The sequence below is a fragment of the Nelumbo lutea genome, chromosome 7 (assembly GCF_056320005.1).
Source record: "Nelumbo lutea isolate HS-2025 chromosome 7, American lotus-T2T, whole genome shotgun sequence".
Classification (NCBI taxonomy): domain Eukaryota; kingdom Viridiplantae; phylum Streptophyta; class Magnoliopsida; order Proteales; family Nelumbonaceae; genus Nelumbo; species Nelumbo lutea.
Genome location: NC_142690.1, coordinates 51,353,155 through 51,367,459, shown reverse-complemented (window position 1 = coordinate 51,367,459; position 14,305 = coordinate 51,353,155). Strand labels below are relative to the sequence as shown.

Here is a 14,305-nt window from a genome sequence, read left to right as displayed (position 1 = left end):
CTACCGTTTGGGTTCTTGCATGGGTTCTTCTGGTGTTTGTATGCCTATGATTTATTTTTTCTCATATCACCTATAAATGCTTTGTTTTTTCCCATCTCATTTTTTATATTTGTATATCTGTGATTTATTTGCTTCAAACCAAGTTTTGTTCTATACTGATATTGAACTCTAATATTTCTGATGTGTTGACTTGTCTTTTTTGTGCCAGGTCTCATTGAAGATTATTTTTCATTGGTTCACATTTTATAAGATATACTTATCATCAAAACTTTAACAACATTAAAAAAGTTGAATGTAATGTACCATTTTATCATTGGTCCATGTTTTTTGCTTCACCTGCAGTTCATACACCATAGATTTTGCCACAAACAAAAGATCTAGAATCACACTATTATGGTACTAATCTCCTATGTAAGACCCATCCAATAGAGGGTTATCAAAATAATAGTTGAAAAAAATATGGTGATAGGGAATTTGTTCTCAAGTCTCCACCAAAACATTCTTGAGATCTTACCAACTGATCTAGTTGGTACCATCTCTGGTTAAGTTTAAGGGAGAATGACGGTTCAGCCCAAGGTCAGAAATTATAGTTCAAAAGTATTGTTGGGGTAGGTGCCAATTCAAAATTAATGCTAATTCAGGGCAGAATTTGGTGCATAGAGTGTAAGTTATTGATATTTTGAATGTTTATAGTTGGATAGATTGGGCTCGGGTTGATCACTTGGGCTTAGGCGGGTCAATTGGATCCTAGTGTCGTGCTCGGGTTACCCAAAGTTCAAACTCGGGCCCAGCCCAATCAGCAAAAATCCAAATCCTGCTTCCTGCCCGCATGAAATTTCGGGTTGGATCAGTCGGGCTCGGACTGGGCCCGTCCAACAGCCCATTTTGCACCCGTAAAGTAAAGGAGCGGTAAAAGGCTACAGAGCGGAAGCAAACGGCAGTCTGTATAGACGTCAACGGCCAACCTGCAAGTCTACGAAACCTAACAGCCCCGAAATAACAAAAGAACAAATTTTATTCAATAAATAAGTCTCTGCAATTTATATAAAAGTCTGTATTTTCTTCGGTTCCTCTCATCCATGGCTTCCAATGGGAATTTTCCGGTTGGTGGTTTATTTTTCCTTTACAAAATTAGGGTTTTGTTTCTCTTTAATTCCTGTACATAATTGGAAGAATGAAGGGATGATCAGCTGTCTTTTCTTTTTTTTCTTCTTTCTTTTTTCTTTTTTTTTCCCTTTTTTTGTGAATCGGCAGTTAGAGTTCTTTGATTTCTAAAATTCTTGTTTTCTTGGGATCTTTTGATATCGCAGCGAGTAGATGAGACTGGGAATAGCTTGGAGAAGATCAAGAGGCAGCTGACGTCGGGTTCGGGAAAGAATCTGTTGCAGGGACCTCTCCTAAAGAGATCTGAAACGGTATGAGTTTCAGGATTTCTATTTATCTATGGAAGTTTAGTATTCCCTAGTAAAACTTAGTGGAGGGTTGCTGATGAAACTTGAAGCTCAGAGATCGTTTTAGTTGATTCATTTTACTTTCACCAATGGCTACAGAAAATTAGTTTTTTTCAAATTAAACATAGGTCCTAGTATCAATGGTGTTCAGCTTTCCGTTTTGCGGTGAAATCTAAGGTTGATTCGCTTATTCTATGCTTAATTTGATGATCTCTGTTTTCTTTAACCCATTAGCTAGACAAAAATGCTTCCCATGAGATTGAGAGACAACAAGACAAGACTTCACATTGGAATTAGTTTAGTGGTGTAGCTTTGGCAGTCATTGTCCTTTCTAAGTCATCAGATTTATGTTTTGCTGATGGTGCAAAATGATTGATATGGAAATAGATCAAATTTTTAATACTTTTTAATCCATAATTAGTATAGTTATGGTATTGTCCAAAGTTTCAAAATTTTAAGCGTTGCTGGTGTGGGAAGATAATAAAGGTGCAGACTATGAAAACTTGCTTCAAACTTCTTGAAATCATTTAAGGAGTGTGCTTGTTTGATTAAGGGATCTGAATGAGTATTTGCTTTTTTGGTAAAGACAAGCTATATGGATTAGTAAAGGAAGAACCTTGCATCCTCACGAGGACTTCTTGAAATCATTTAAGGAGGATTATAGTCCAAACTCATTTTGGTTGAGAAGATTTAATTTGGTGAATGGTGAACCACCTTATAAAAGGCCATTACCTAATGCTGGTCCCATCTATTTGGTGGCTTGGGAGGGGTGGACTGGATATGGACCTAACCTTTGGCATCTTTTTATGCATAAGATGGCTCCTCTCAAATTTGAACATGTTTTCTCATGCTTGTGAGCATGAGATTTTACCATTGCACCAAGCAATGGCTCCTATATGCAAGTCTGGATCTCTTGCAAGCACAAATCTGGGCACATGGCATCTGGTCACACATTGGCAATCTCTCCCATACATATATGTTAAATTTACAGGGAGATGTTCCCAATATGCGGTTGGATGCCTGTGCTTGCAGATATGTCCAGAAAATTTGCTTGCAGGAGATCCCTTCGCCTATCTGCTGTCCAGTTAACAACTCTACTATTATACAAACAACAGTCCAAAAATTGATATCTGAGGCACAAAATATTTTCATTGAGAGGCATTTACTGCCATGGAACATCAGTTCTACCCTTAATTATAGAATTTACAACGATCATGGTATTATATAATCCATCATGTGATGCAATTTATAGCCTCTTCCTCATTCAGGCTTTCAAAAATTGCCGACTGTTTTGAATCTCCTTAATGCCACACTGATAAAAAAGAAATAACATTTTGTAGTTCCTAAAACTCAACCATGAAAACTGTAAGGATAATTTTGAATCAGGTCCACATTATGATATGGTCTGACAAACCTCTATTAGGAGGAGACCATTTACAAAGGATATTTCTTCTCTTACTCTTTGAAGAAATGGATTAAGCACAATGTTTGGAGGCACCTGGTTCCAAATATTATTTTCTAAATGACATTACCTGGATCTTGACTCTTCTAGAAAATACAAACTCATTAATAGCCTCCCAAGTGCAGTAAGCTATTATAGGGGTGAAGCCTTCAGCTTGGCATTCCCTCCTTATTCCTTATTCTGACATTGATTGGGTCGTTTTGTTGCATTTTGTGTTTCTGATGATGTTAATGTTGTGAACAGCTAAGGAAATGGAATGAGCGATGGGTGATCTTAGACCCTACCACAGGCAAAATGGAATACAAGTAGTGTATCATGATGTATTTCTTTGAAAAAGCTTCTATTTCTGCTATTATCATTTTTCTTAAACATCAATGCATAGACTTTTAATATTGTTTCCCCATTTTTTTCATGCCGAAGGACACGGAGGAATGAAGCAGTTGTCAAGGGAACTATCATATTTGATGCAAACAGTACAATTACAGTTTCTCCTGTAAATTTTCAGTAAGATCAGTATAAAATTTTACTTCTGTTATTGTAAATGGGTAGTTGTCTGAGTGAGTTTAAGATGTTTACTGATCTATTTTTCTATTTTTATATGTTTCAGTGGACTACCAAAATATGATGGCTGTTGTTTCTGTATCCACTTGTAGCAATATCTCAAAATTTATTTTCGATGCTAGGGAAGATTTAGATATTGATTCTTATTGGTTGATTGACGGTCTATAGGTTAAGGATGGTGCTCTCAGTGCCATGATAGAATTCTTCTTAACTATATTTACCAGATATTGGTACCCCGCAGAAGAAAGAATACTTCCTCTGTGCTGAAACTCCTGGTGCTGCCAGAGCTTGGGTGTCAACTTTACAGTAAGCATATTGGATCTTTCTCTCTGTTAGATAATTGGGAATTGCTATATTGTTTAATTTTCAATATCATTGCTCTTTAATAATATCCTTTTTATCTAAATGTGGTTTGGATGATTCAAAACTTATATGGAAGTTCTTGCACAGGAATAATCAACTAAATGCAGTCTTTATGTTTTGCAAACATGCCCTTTTTTATTTAGACAATTTATTTTGTCTCTTGTTTTCTTTTTTTTTTTTTTCTTGTGTACAATTTCTTTGTAAGTCGGCTTTTCTGGAATTCCCTCTTTTGGTTATAGGGTTTGAAGGCATATACCTTCTCCTTTGTTAATTAATCCTTTTCATTATAATGACACAAAGTTTCTTTCTTTAATATTCTACACTACATGAAATGAATTCTTTGGAAAATAACTTTGAATGAATATGGAATTGGTTTTATGGATCTATTATCCTCTTCTGTTTATTGAGGTGGCATTTCAGATTATCAATTATTCTTTATGTTTATTTACATAGACAAAAATATCTGTGCACAACACATAGTCCAAACCTGGACCAAATTGTGAACATAGGAATGTCATTTTGATTCATATAGATTTTGAATGCTTAAAAGTGCAATTTATAAACATTTAGAAATAAACGTTTAAGATGGGGAACCTCTTGTTGTACTCATGCCTATTTTTTATTAATGAAATCATTTCTGTGTTGCTGATAAAAAAAAGTGTTTAAGATGGGGAGTTAAGGAAAACATTCAAACTAAAGTTTGCATTATGGAGACATTTAGCAAAATGGTAGAAAGGGAAGGATTCAAAGTAGGAGGGGACCAAATAGGAGTTGTTCCGTTCACTGATTATACACTTTTTCTGCAATGCGTTGCAAGATTAACCGGAAATTCTCATGGCTATCCTCAGACAGTTTGAAGTTGTGACTGGTCTCCACATGAACATACACAAAACTGAAATAATAGCAGTTGGAGTTGTGTACGATAGGCAAGCTTCCTACTAATTTCTTGGGATGCCATTGGGAATAAAATGCATCTCTAAATCCATTTGGGAGCTGATTGTGGAAGCATGGTGAAGAAGTTGTCTTCTTGGAAGTCCAAATATCTTTCAAAGGGTGGTGAAACTTACACTCATAAAAATTGTCCTATTGTGGAATGCATGGAGAAGAAGTTGGCTTCTTGGAAGTCCAAAAATCTTTCAAAAGGGGGGAACCTACACTCATAGAAATTGTTCCATCTTCTCTTACAACATACCTATTATCACTCTTCCCCATCCCATCAAGTATTTCAGCAACTTTAGAAAAACGAATGCAAGATTTTTTGTGCAAGGATGGGAAGAAGATTTTAAATACAACCTAGTGAATTGGAACAAGGTTTTTGTACCTAAGAAAAATGGGGGTTTGGGTGTAAGGAAGGTGAAAGAAATCAATGCATTCCTTTTGGGTAAGTGGTGATTACCACTCAGGTTAAAAAGGAAATTCTATAAAACAGCTATAAGGCTAGCAATGTTGTATATAGAGTGTTGGCAGTCAATCAAAAAGAGAAAAAGACTTATATTCTATGCCTTGCTTTCAAGGCATTATCAACTTCTCACCCAGAAGTAGGATGCTAAGTATTCTCAAAAGCAAATCCTGTTCTGTCATTTGTTAGGAATTTTTTTTTGGTGTTAACATATTAACATACTCATCTAACTAATTATTCTAAAAATTCAGTGTCACCCCTCTAGATGGTTTACATACTTAATTGTTCACTACTGAATATGCTTTACTGCTACAGGGATGAATGGAATTAGTTCTCCTGTTCTTTGCTCTTTCTTGCTATAAAAATCATTTTAACTCTGCTTTTGGAGGCCTTATCAATTATCAGATATCAGTTATCACCACTTGCTTTTAGAGATTCTTTGGCTATTTTCTTACCATATTTTCTTTCTCGTGTAACAATCAGTGCAACACAGTTGGTTCTTAGGGCCCATAAAGATGCTGTAAATTCCTTGAGTGGTAATAGTTCTGCAAAGTTGGGCACTGTTGCAACAGTAGTTGCAGCAGCAAACTCAACAGCCCAAGAATCTGCTAAAGAAATTGAAGCAGCAATGAGGATCTCTATGAGAGCAGCTCTAGGCATGGTGAAAAATAAAGTAAATGATGGTCAAATGGATGATCTGGCGATCATGAAGGTATGTGTAATTACTAGATTTTCATTTCATATTTGTTCATTGTGGCATCTGAATCTGTAAATCTGAAATTGCATGCATATCATCATTCGTGCCATATGAAGGTTCGGTTCTGAATTCATATCCCAATGTTTTGGTCTCACGACTCAATAAATGCTACTAAATAAGACCCTATCCCGTCTATGGTTGATGCAATTTTGGAGGTGAGCATTGGTGTTGGATATGGATTTGGTGCCTGATACAGGTAGGCACAAGGAAGATGATTCAGATAAATGAAATATATGAAGATATTGGGATTTTAGAATAATTGAACCATAATTCATTAGATATCACTTTCTTTTTATCTTAATGTCATGACTACTTTAAAATTTTTCCTGCCCATTTCTTTTATACCTCCTTTTTCTAATAAGAGAGAAAGGGAAGTAAGGAAGGTTTCATGTGAAGTTGTGAACCGCTGGCCTTCCTGGAAGCTGATATGCCCAGGTATGAACAATTATATGGAAAACATGGGTTATGCTCTTCATTTCTCAAAACTCTGAACACATGCAATCCTTGCAAGACCTAGAACCCAAAATGTCCAGAAATGAAAAACATGGATAGAATTTATCATTGTCAGAATTCTGGATGTGGTACATTCAACAAATATTTGACCAGAAAAAGGAAAACTTGTTCAATACACAAATATTCTTCATTTCTCAAAACTCTGAACATAAGACATGCAATCCTTGCAAGTCCTAGAACCCAAAATATCCAGAAATGAAAAACATGGATAGAATTTATCATTGTCAGAATTCTGGATGTGGTACATTCAACAAATATTTGACCAGAAAAAGGAAAACTTGTTCAATACACAAATATTCTGGATGTCGTCGTCAAGCTTCTATTATGTCTTCTTATTCATGATCCTCTTGGACAGTTTTTTTTTCCTCTTTATTTATATTTTTATCAGGAATGCATTTATAGAATTTGATTGCTATAAAAGGTATGCAACAGTATAAAGCTGGCTTTGCCTGTATTCCCACTGGTTGGGAAGAGAGACAAGTCTACTGACAAACTCAAGTCAATGGAAGATTACATTACATAGCATTTTCTTTTTTCCTGTTTAATTTTTATCATCAGCAAGGATCATCCTTCCTCATTGTTCATCTAGAAATTCTTGGAAAAATGGGTTAACAATGAACGATATAGTTTTTCCACACTAAGTTGATTCATAAGATGGCTGGTCCTTTCAATAGATCTACTTGGAGAACTTGCTGGGTTCGGCATCAGCACACAGTTGCACTGGTTTTCCTCATTAATTTCAAGCCATGGGTAAAGGATAGGGCGAAAATGATATTGTTATGAACTTTTTATTTCTTTCTTTTATTTTTCAGTTTTCTCTGCTATTATCATGCTTCATGATTTGTTCAATTCTTACTGGATATTTGATTGGTGTTATTCAATAGGCAACTAATAAAGGCCATTACCCAGTGTTGGGCCTATCTATCTGGGGTCTTGGGAGGGTGGATTGGATGCACCCCTTGCCTTTGTCAATTTTTGCAGTGTCTGCTCTCATACTCGAACCCATGTTTTGTGCCTGCAGGATGTGCCGTCCCCCCCCCCCCCCCCCTAAAAAAATTAATTTTGTTAGTTTTGATTATTAATTTACAAGAGTAAGTAATATCAGTTTGCTTTCTCTACAATGACCTTGCAGGAGACACTACGAGTTAAGGACGAGGAATTACAACAGCTGGCAAGGGATCTTCGTGCTCGGGATTCCACGATAAAAGAGATAGCTGAGAAACTATCTGATACTGCTGAAGCTGCTGAGGCTGCTGCATCTGCAGCTCATGCAATGGATGAACAAAGAAGATTAGCTTGTGCAGAAATTGAGCGTTTAACAAAAGATTCACAGAAACAGCTCGAGTCATCTATCATGAAGGTACTTCTTTCAATTATGGAGGTTAAAAGAATTTACTGGAACTATATTTATATGATTGTAATGTGAAACCAAATGCACAAATGCAAGCATGCAAGGTTTTTGCAATATTGTTGCTTGCTACTGTGACTGCCCTTGTTAAGTACAAATTTCAATCTTGGGGTCAGACTTACTGTTCGAAATTTTCTTCTTTCAAAGAGCACAAAATTGAAGATAAGGAGAAAAAAATTGGTCTCACTGACCTCAAAGGAACCTCTTATATCCACTTCGAATATGTTGTTTCGTTTCCACTAATGAACCTGGATGATAGATTTGTTCCTTCCTAATCTTTGTCTATTATGACAAGTACCAAGACTTTTCATGGTTACTGATAATGCTCCAGATTTTACTTGTGAGCTATTTCATCATTTCGATGTCTTAAGATTTTCCATTAGCTTCAATTCAAGCTTTCTACTGATAATGCAAATATGATTGATTAGTTGGTTATCTGACCTCCACTGATATTAGATTGCTTATTAATCTATAGTTGAGGGTATCCGAAGAAAAAAATGCAGTCCTAAGTAAGGAGAGGGATCAACTGTTAAAGCAAAGAGACTCTGCTCTTCAGGAGGCACATCTGTGGCGTTCTGAGCTTGCAAAAGCTAGAGATCGTGTTGTAATATTGGAAGCTGCTGTTGTCAGGGCCGAAGAGAGAGCACGAGTTGCAGAGGCAGAGGCAGAATCTAGGGTAAAGGAAGCCACAGAGAAAGAGTTGGCTGCTGTAAAGGACAAGGAAGAGCTTCTAGCTTATGTAAATTTACTGCAAGCACAAATACAAAGGTTTATCTCCTGATCTTTCTTTATCATGCGAGATTCAGTTTTTTCCTTACACTTTATGATCATTGTGTTCTGTTTTCTTTTCCTCATTGTAATAATATTATTTTGTAATTATTCTGTTTCAGCTATATGTTGTGGTTTCATTTGCATTTGGACCCATCTTGAATGCCAGTTTTTTTTTTTTTTTTATTTTAAGTTTTTTTTCTTGTATTTTTCATCATCATTAAACGTCCATTCAATCTCGGTGCAAGACCAAGGTTGTGTTTGGTACATAGTTGTCAAGGCGATTAGGTGGTTTTCCATGGGTGCCTCGCCCAAATGCCCCGAATTTTGTATACTAGGTGCCTGCCCAGAGACTTAAGCAGGTGCCTAGGCGACTAGGCAGGCGCCTATATACAAGGCGGGCGCGCCTACATACATCTACTAACTTTTTTTTTTTTAATTTGTTATTTTGATATTTTATTAGATGTGTTTTATTCTTTTAAAATAAAACCGGTTACATACTATCGTTATTTTATTATTAAGACAACAATACAAAGTGTTTTTCTTCTTCTTCGGTTACATGCATAAGGGTTTCTTCAGTTCGATTGGAGAGGGAGGAGAATCGAAGACTTCATTCCCCAGCCCAACTCCATCGCACCTCAGCTTCAGCAGGTAAGTTTTTCTCTTCTTCTTCTTCTTCTTCCAACCCAGCTTCAGTCATTTTTTGCCTCTTTTTTTTTTGAAAAAACAGGGACTCCGCTCCTATACTCCTCCCTTCCTCCACAGCTCCACTCATTCTTCTTCTTCTTCTTCTTCTTCTGCCCCTGATTGTTCTCAGTCGCTAGTCCTAGTCTCAGTCCCCTATTTTTTTTTTTGAAAAAGCAGGGGCTTTGCCCCTATACTCCTCCCCGCCCCTGACTGTTCTCAGTCAATAGTCTCAGACACTCAGACCCTTTTTTTTCTTTGAAAAAACAGGGGTCTATTACTCCTCCTTGCCTCTAATCCCCTATACTTCTTCCTCTTCTTCTTCCACCCCTATACTCCTCTCCTCCCTTCCTAGTTCCTGCACTTGTTTATTTACTTTTTTTTTCAGTTAATAGTTAGTGTACATGCTTTCTAATTAGTGTATAGTTAGTGTACTGTGTACTTGCTTGCTAGTTTTTCAGTTAATAGTTGGCTTGCTAGTTAGTGTATAGTTAGTGTACTGTTTACATGCTTGCTAGTTATATGAAATTTATAGTTTTATACTCATTTGAATGATTTATAGAGTTAATAGTTAGTGTACATGCTTGCTAGTTAGCACAGAAAACCAATAAAAACTCAAAAAAATTAATATTTTAAAATTCCAACGCCTCGGCATCTAGGCGCCTGGGTGCCCTGTGGTCGCCTAGCCTCGCCTTGGCGCCCTGAAAACTATGGTTTGGTACCATTGCTGTTTCTTCATGCAACGTTTTGGGGTTGATCAATAGAAAATGATGAGAAAGATGATTTGTCATGTTACATAAGGGAGTAACTTCAACTGAAAAAATGCATGTGGGGACTGATAATTGCTGTTTAGGGTTGAAACATCAAATTTAATGTTTGAAGTAATTGATCAAACCAAAATGTTTCTGATTGTGTGACATGACAACTCATGTTTTAACTCCTATTTCTACTGATCGACCCCAAGCGTTTCATGAAGAAACAGCAATGGTACTAAACATAACTCAAGGTTGTGAGAAGTTGAAGTGTGATTGAAGTTGCTGTTGAGAGTTATCGTCAACAGAGCTGGAGGATGAATGTCTAGGCAGTCTAGCTGGTATTGTTGGTAGATCTTCCAACAAGAACATTCTCTAGCAGTTGACAATTGGTGGTGAAAGATGTTGGAAACTTACGGAACTGAGTAAGATTTCCAGAGTGGTCTTATCAAAAGATTTTTGTAATCTATCCAGCAGAGTTCGATTTCAGATTGGGTTTCTCGTATATAGTGGTTGGGTTTGCAAACTAGGTTAAAGTCATTCTTGGGGATCTCTTTCTGTTTCCACAATCAAGAGGACTCTGGTGGCGTTCAACTAGGCATGGTCTTATTATCACTTGAATTTAGGATTGATTAGTGGTGCCCTTTGGCAGGTTGCATTAAAAATGATAAATTCTCAAAAGTGGTCTGCACCGTCATTGCAGGAATTCCTCTCCATGCTTGGTGTTTGCATGATATGATTAGATGGTATTGATAAAAGAATGATATGATTAGATAGTTGTGACATACACTAGATGGTGTAGGACAGTACCACCCACCTTTTACTTTTCCTAATACTAATTTAATGCCAACCCATTGCCCCCCTTCCCATCCTCTTTTTCTGCAAAATTAAACCTGCTTTTTATAAATTTTATATTAGAAATTAAAACTTTGATTGAGATACAAGGTGGGAAATGGCTAACATGGATTCATCATCATCATCATCATTATCCATGCCTTTTCCCAACTATATGGGGTTAGCTACATGAATCCTGTTTCACCAATCCCTTCTATTTAAAGCCATATAAACTATTGAATCATTAGTGCTTAAATCATTTGTTACTACTATCCTTGTCCTTTTTGGTTTACCCTAGCTCTTCTAGCCCCTTCCACTTGTAACAATTCACTTCTAATTGGAGTTTTTGGTGGTCTTCTAGCCCCTTCCACTCTCATTTTATCACCTATTGGAGCTACTCTTAGGTTTCCATGGATGACTTCATTCTTGATCCTATCCTTTCTACTTTTTCCACTCATCCATCTTAGCATTTGCATTTCTACTACACTCATTTTCTGAACATGTTTCTTATTGCCTGATACTCTTTGCAATACAACATAGCTAACCTTACAATTGTTTTACAGAATTTTCCTTTTAATCTAAGTGGTATTCGCCTATCACACAAGTCTTAATGCGTTCCTCCCTTTTTCCAACTTTCTCTAAATCTTTGGGTGAGTTATTGAACCAAGGTATCGGAAATGGGTCACATGAAGTTATCTCTTGGTCTCTAATCCTAAGTGTATCTTAATATACACTCTTGTTATTACTAAATTTACATGTCATATGCTTTATTGTAGTTCTACTTATTTTAAGACCTCTTGTTTCTAAGGCATTTGTCCATAAGCTTAATTTTGCATTTAATCCTTCATTAGTTTCATCAATTAAAACAGTGTCATCCACAACAGTGCAAATAGATAATGGCCAAGTGCTAAGCCTTGGTAAAGACCCATTGTAACTGTAAAATCTAAAGTCTCTCCCACTAGTGTTCTAACATTGGTTGTTGCCCCCCCATAAGTATCTTTAATTTGGTTTATATACCTATTTTGGACCACTTTTCTTTTCCAAGACCCACCGTATTAGCTCTCGAAGAACTGTATCATATGCCTTTTTTTAGATCAATGAACACCATATGAAGATCTTTTTTCTTCTCTTTGAACTTTCCATTAATCATCTCAAATGAAATATAGCTTCCATGGTTGATCTCCTTAGCATAAAGCCAGATTAGTTCTCTGATACACTTGTTTCAAGTCATAATCATTGTTCATTTATTCTCTTCCAAAGTTTCATAGTGTGGCTCCTGATTTTAATCCCTTGATAATTATTACAACTTCGTATGTCACCTTTATTCTTAAATATAGGCACCATACTATTGTTTCTCTAATCATTAGGTATCATTTTTTACTATCTTATTCAATTAGTTAGGTCCTAATGGTTTTCCTTTCTTTATCTTAGTTCCTCTTTTATTTTTTACTGTCTTATTCATTTTTTATTCTCTTATTCAGTAGGTCTAATAACTCTACGAAGGTATGCATTATTTTTAAAACTACTATTATTGCTAGCTTTTCCTCCATTAGCACCCTCTCCTTGCTGTTCACTTAATAATTTTTTCAAAATAGTTTTTTCATCTTTGTTTGATTTCTTCATCTTTTAGTAAGACTCTTGATCTTCATCTTTAATGCACCTGATATGGTTCAAATCTCCGCATTTCCTTTTCCTCAGTTTTGCGAGTTTATGCATTCCTTTTTCTCCCTATTTAGTGCCTAATTTATGGTAAAGCTGATCATAAGCCCAACATTTAAATTCATTCACTTTCTTTTTGACTTTCTTTTTTAGGGTTTTATGTTTTCCCAGTTTTCTGCATTTTAATCTTTTTGCCATTCTTTGTAACATGGCTGACATGGATTGTGAAAATGAAATTGTGGCCAAATTCATCCTCTATCTGATGGACAGTCTGAATCAGCTGTAGGATCCCATCACATGATAGAAATAGGTAGACGCCACCATCATGCTCCTTTGCACAGATTTGTGTGCCTATATATCTCATATACACATCATAGTATTATACGTCCTAAAAGTTTGGAACTTCTCAAATTTGTCAGTTTAATGGTTTGCTCATACTCCAGTTCAGGCTTCAAGCTTCCACTTCTGTGAACTAAGGTATGATCGACACAGGATACTACTACGTGTCAAAAGAGAAACCTGTTTCATCATAAGAAAATGGACAATGAACTTAAAATGCTGTTTGTAATTCATTATTATTGTTTTCGTTTGCTTCATACAAGGACTCGTGAGTACTCTTTGTTATTACTGTTTCTCATAGCATTTTTTTTGGTAGGGTTGTTTAAATCAGAGTTGACAATGAATCTTTGTCCTTTTAACAGACAGCAGAGTGATACAAAACAAGTTTTTGAAGAGAAGACTGAATCCTGCCCAGATGGCAAAGACAACCTTCCATTAACAAAGCATGTGGACTTATCAGAAGAGAATGTGGACAAAGCATGTCTCAGTGTTTCAAGATCACTCCCTATTTCTGGGGATGATGGTATGCAGTTGGCTGTAGATCAGGTTGATCTCCGATCCATTGGTGATGGGGAGTGGAGTGACATTCGAGCAACAGAGGCGACAATAGCTGATGTAAGAGAGATCTCCCCTGAAACGGAGGGAAGCAGCTTGGATATACCTGTTGTGAGTCTTCCAGTTGCCGATCATCATCATCATGAGCATGGGGGCAACTCATTTCATCAGCCTTGATATGAAAAACAATATATATATATGTTTATAGGGTGAACTAACTTAAAAGATTGTGGGGATTGGAAGTTTCAACAATGTGGAAAAGATTATTTCCACGTGGGTCTTTTATTTTGATAAAGCTCTTCGAGGGGCCATTTTGATGAATTTGCGAGTATATCCCTTTTCCCTGAAACTGCAGTCTCTTTAATTATCAGGAGATAAACAGGAAGTAAGCATAAATTGTTTATACACAGTCCAGTTGCGAAACAAGCAATTTCTAAAGGCTTGGGGCCCATTTGGTTCGCACTCGCAGGAATGGAGATCTGGAATTAGAATCGGTCCAATCGGAATGACCCATTCTGATTCCAACTGTTTGGTTGGGCGGAGTTGTTATGCAAAATAGAGGAGGAAATATTGGATTAGGACTTGGGTTAATAAAAAAATATATATTTTATAAATATAAATATTTATTTATTTATTATATAAAATAAAATTGGGGCGGGCTCGGGCTCGGGTCAGGCCTTTTTGAGAAATCCCAAGCCCAACCTGAAAAATACCGAGCTTGTGTTTCGGGCCCGAGTGAGAATGATCCAGGCTGGCCCATTGGGCTACCTGACCCCAAGGTTTAAATTTTGAAATGGGTG

General features: G+C 36.5%; 1 protein-coding gene across 2 annotated transcripts; it reads left to right on the top strand.

Annotated features, from left to right (window-relative positions):
- The first annotated feature begins 921 nt into the window (after nt 1–921).
- On the top strand, nt 922–13,826 carry SWAP70 (Pleckstrin homology (PH) domain-containing protein). 2 transcript variants are annotated; one of them, XM_088953749.1, is made up of 10 exons: nt 922–1,103; nt 1,311–1,415; nt 3,157–3,218; nt 3,334–3,417; nt 3,521–3,552; nt 3,699–3,780; nt 5,720–5,948; nt 7,639–7,866; nt 8,390–8,682; nt 13,313–13,826. In XM_088953749.1, exons 1-10 carry the CDS (start codon nt 1,080–1,082, stop codon nt 13,680–13,682), a joined length of 1,509 nt encoding a protein of 502 aa, XP_088809875.1. In that variant the 5' UTR covers nt 922–1,079; the 3' UTR covers nt 13,683–13,826. The 2 variants fall into 2 exon arrangements, with proteins under 2 accessions (XP_088809875.1, XP_088809876.1); XM_088953750.1 differs by having other exon boundaries at nt 927–1,103; nt 3,157–3,233.
- Nucleotides 13,827–14,305: the final 479 nt, after the last annotated feature.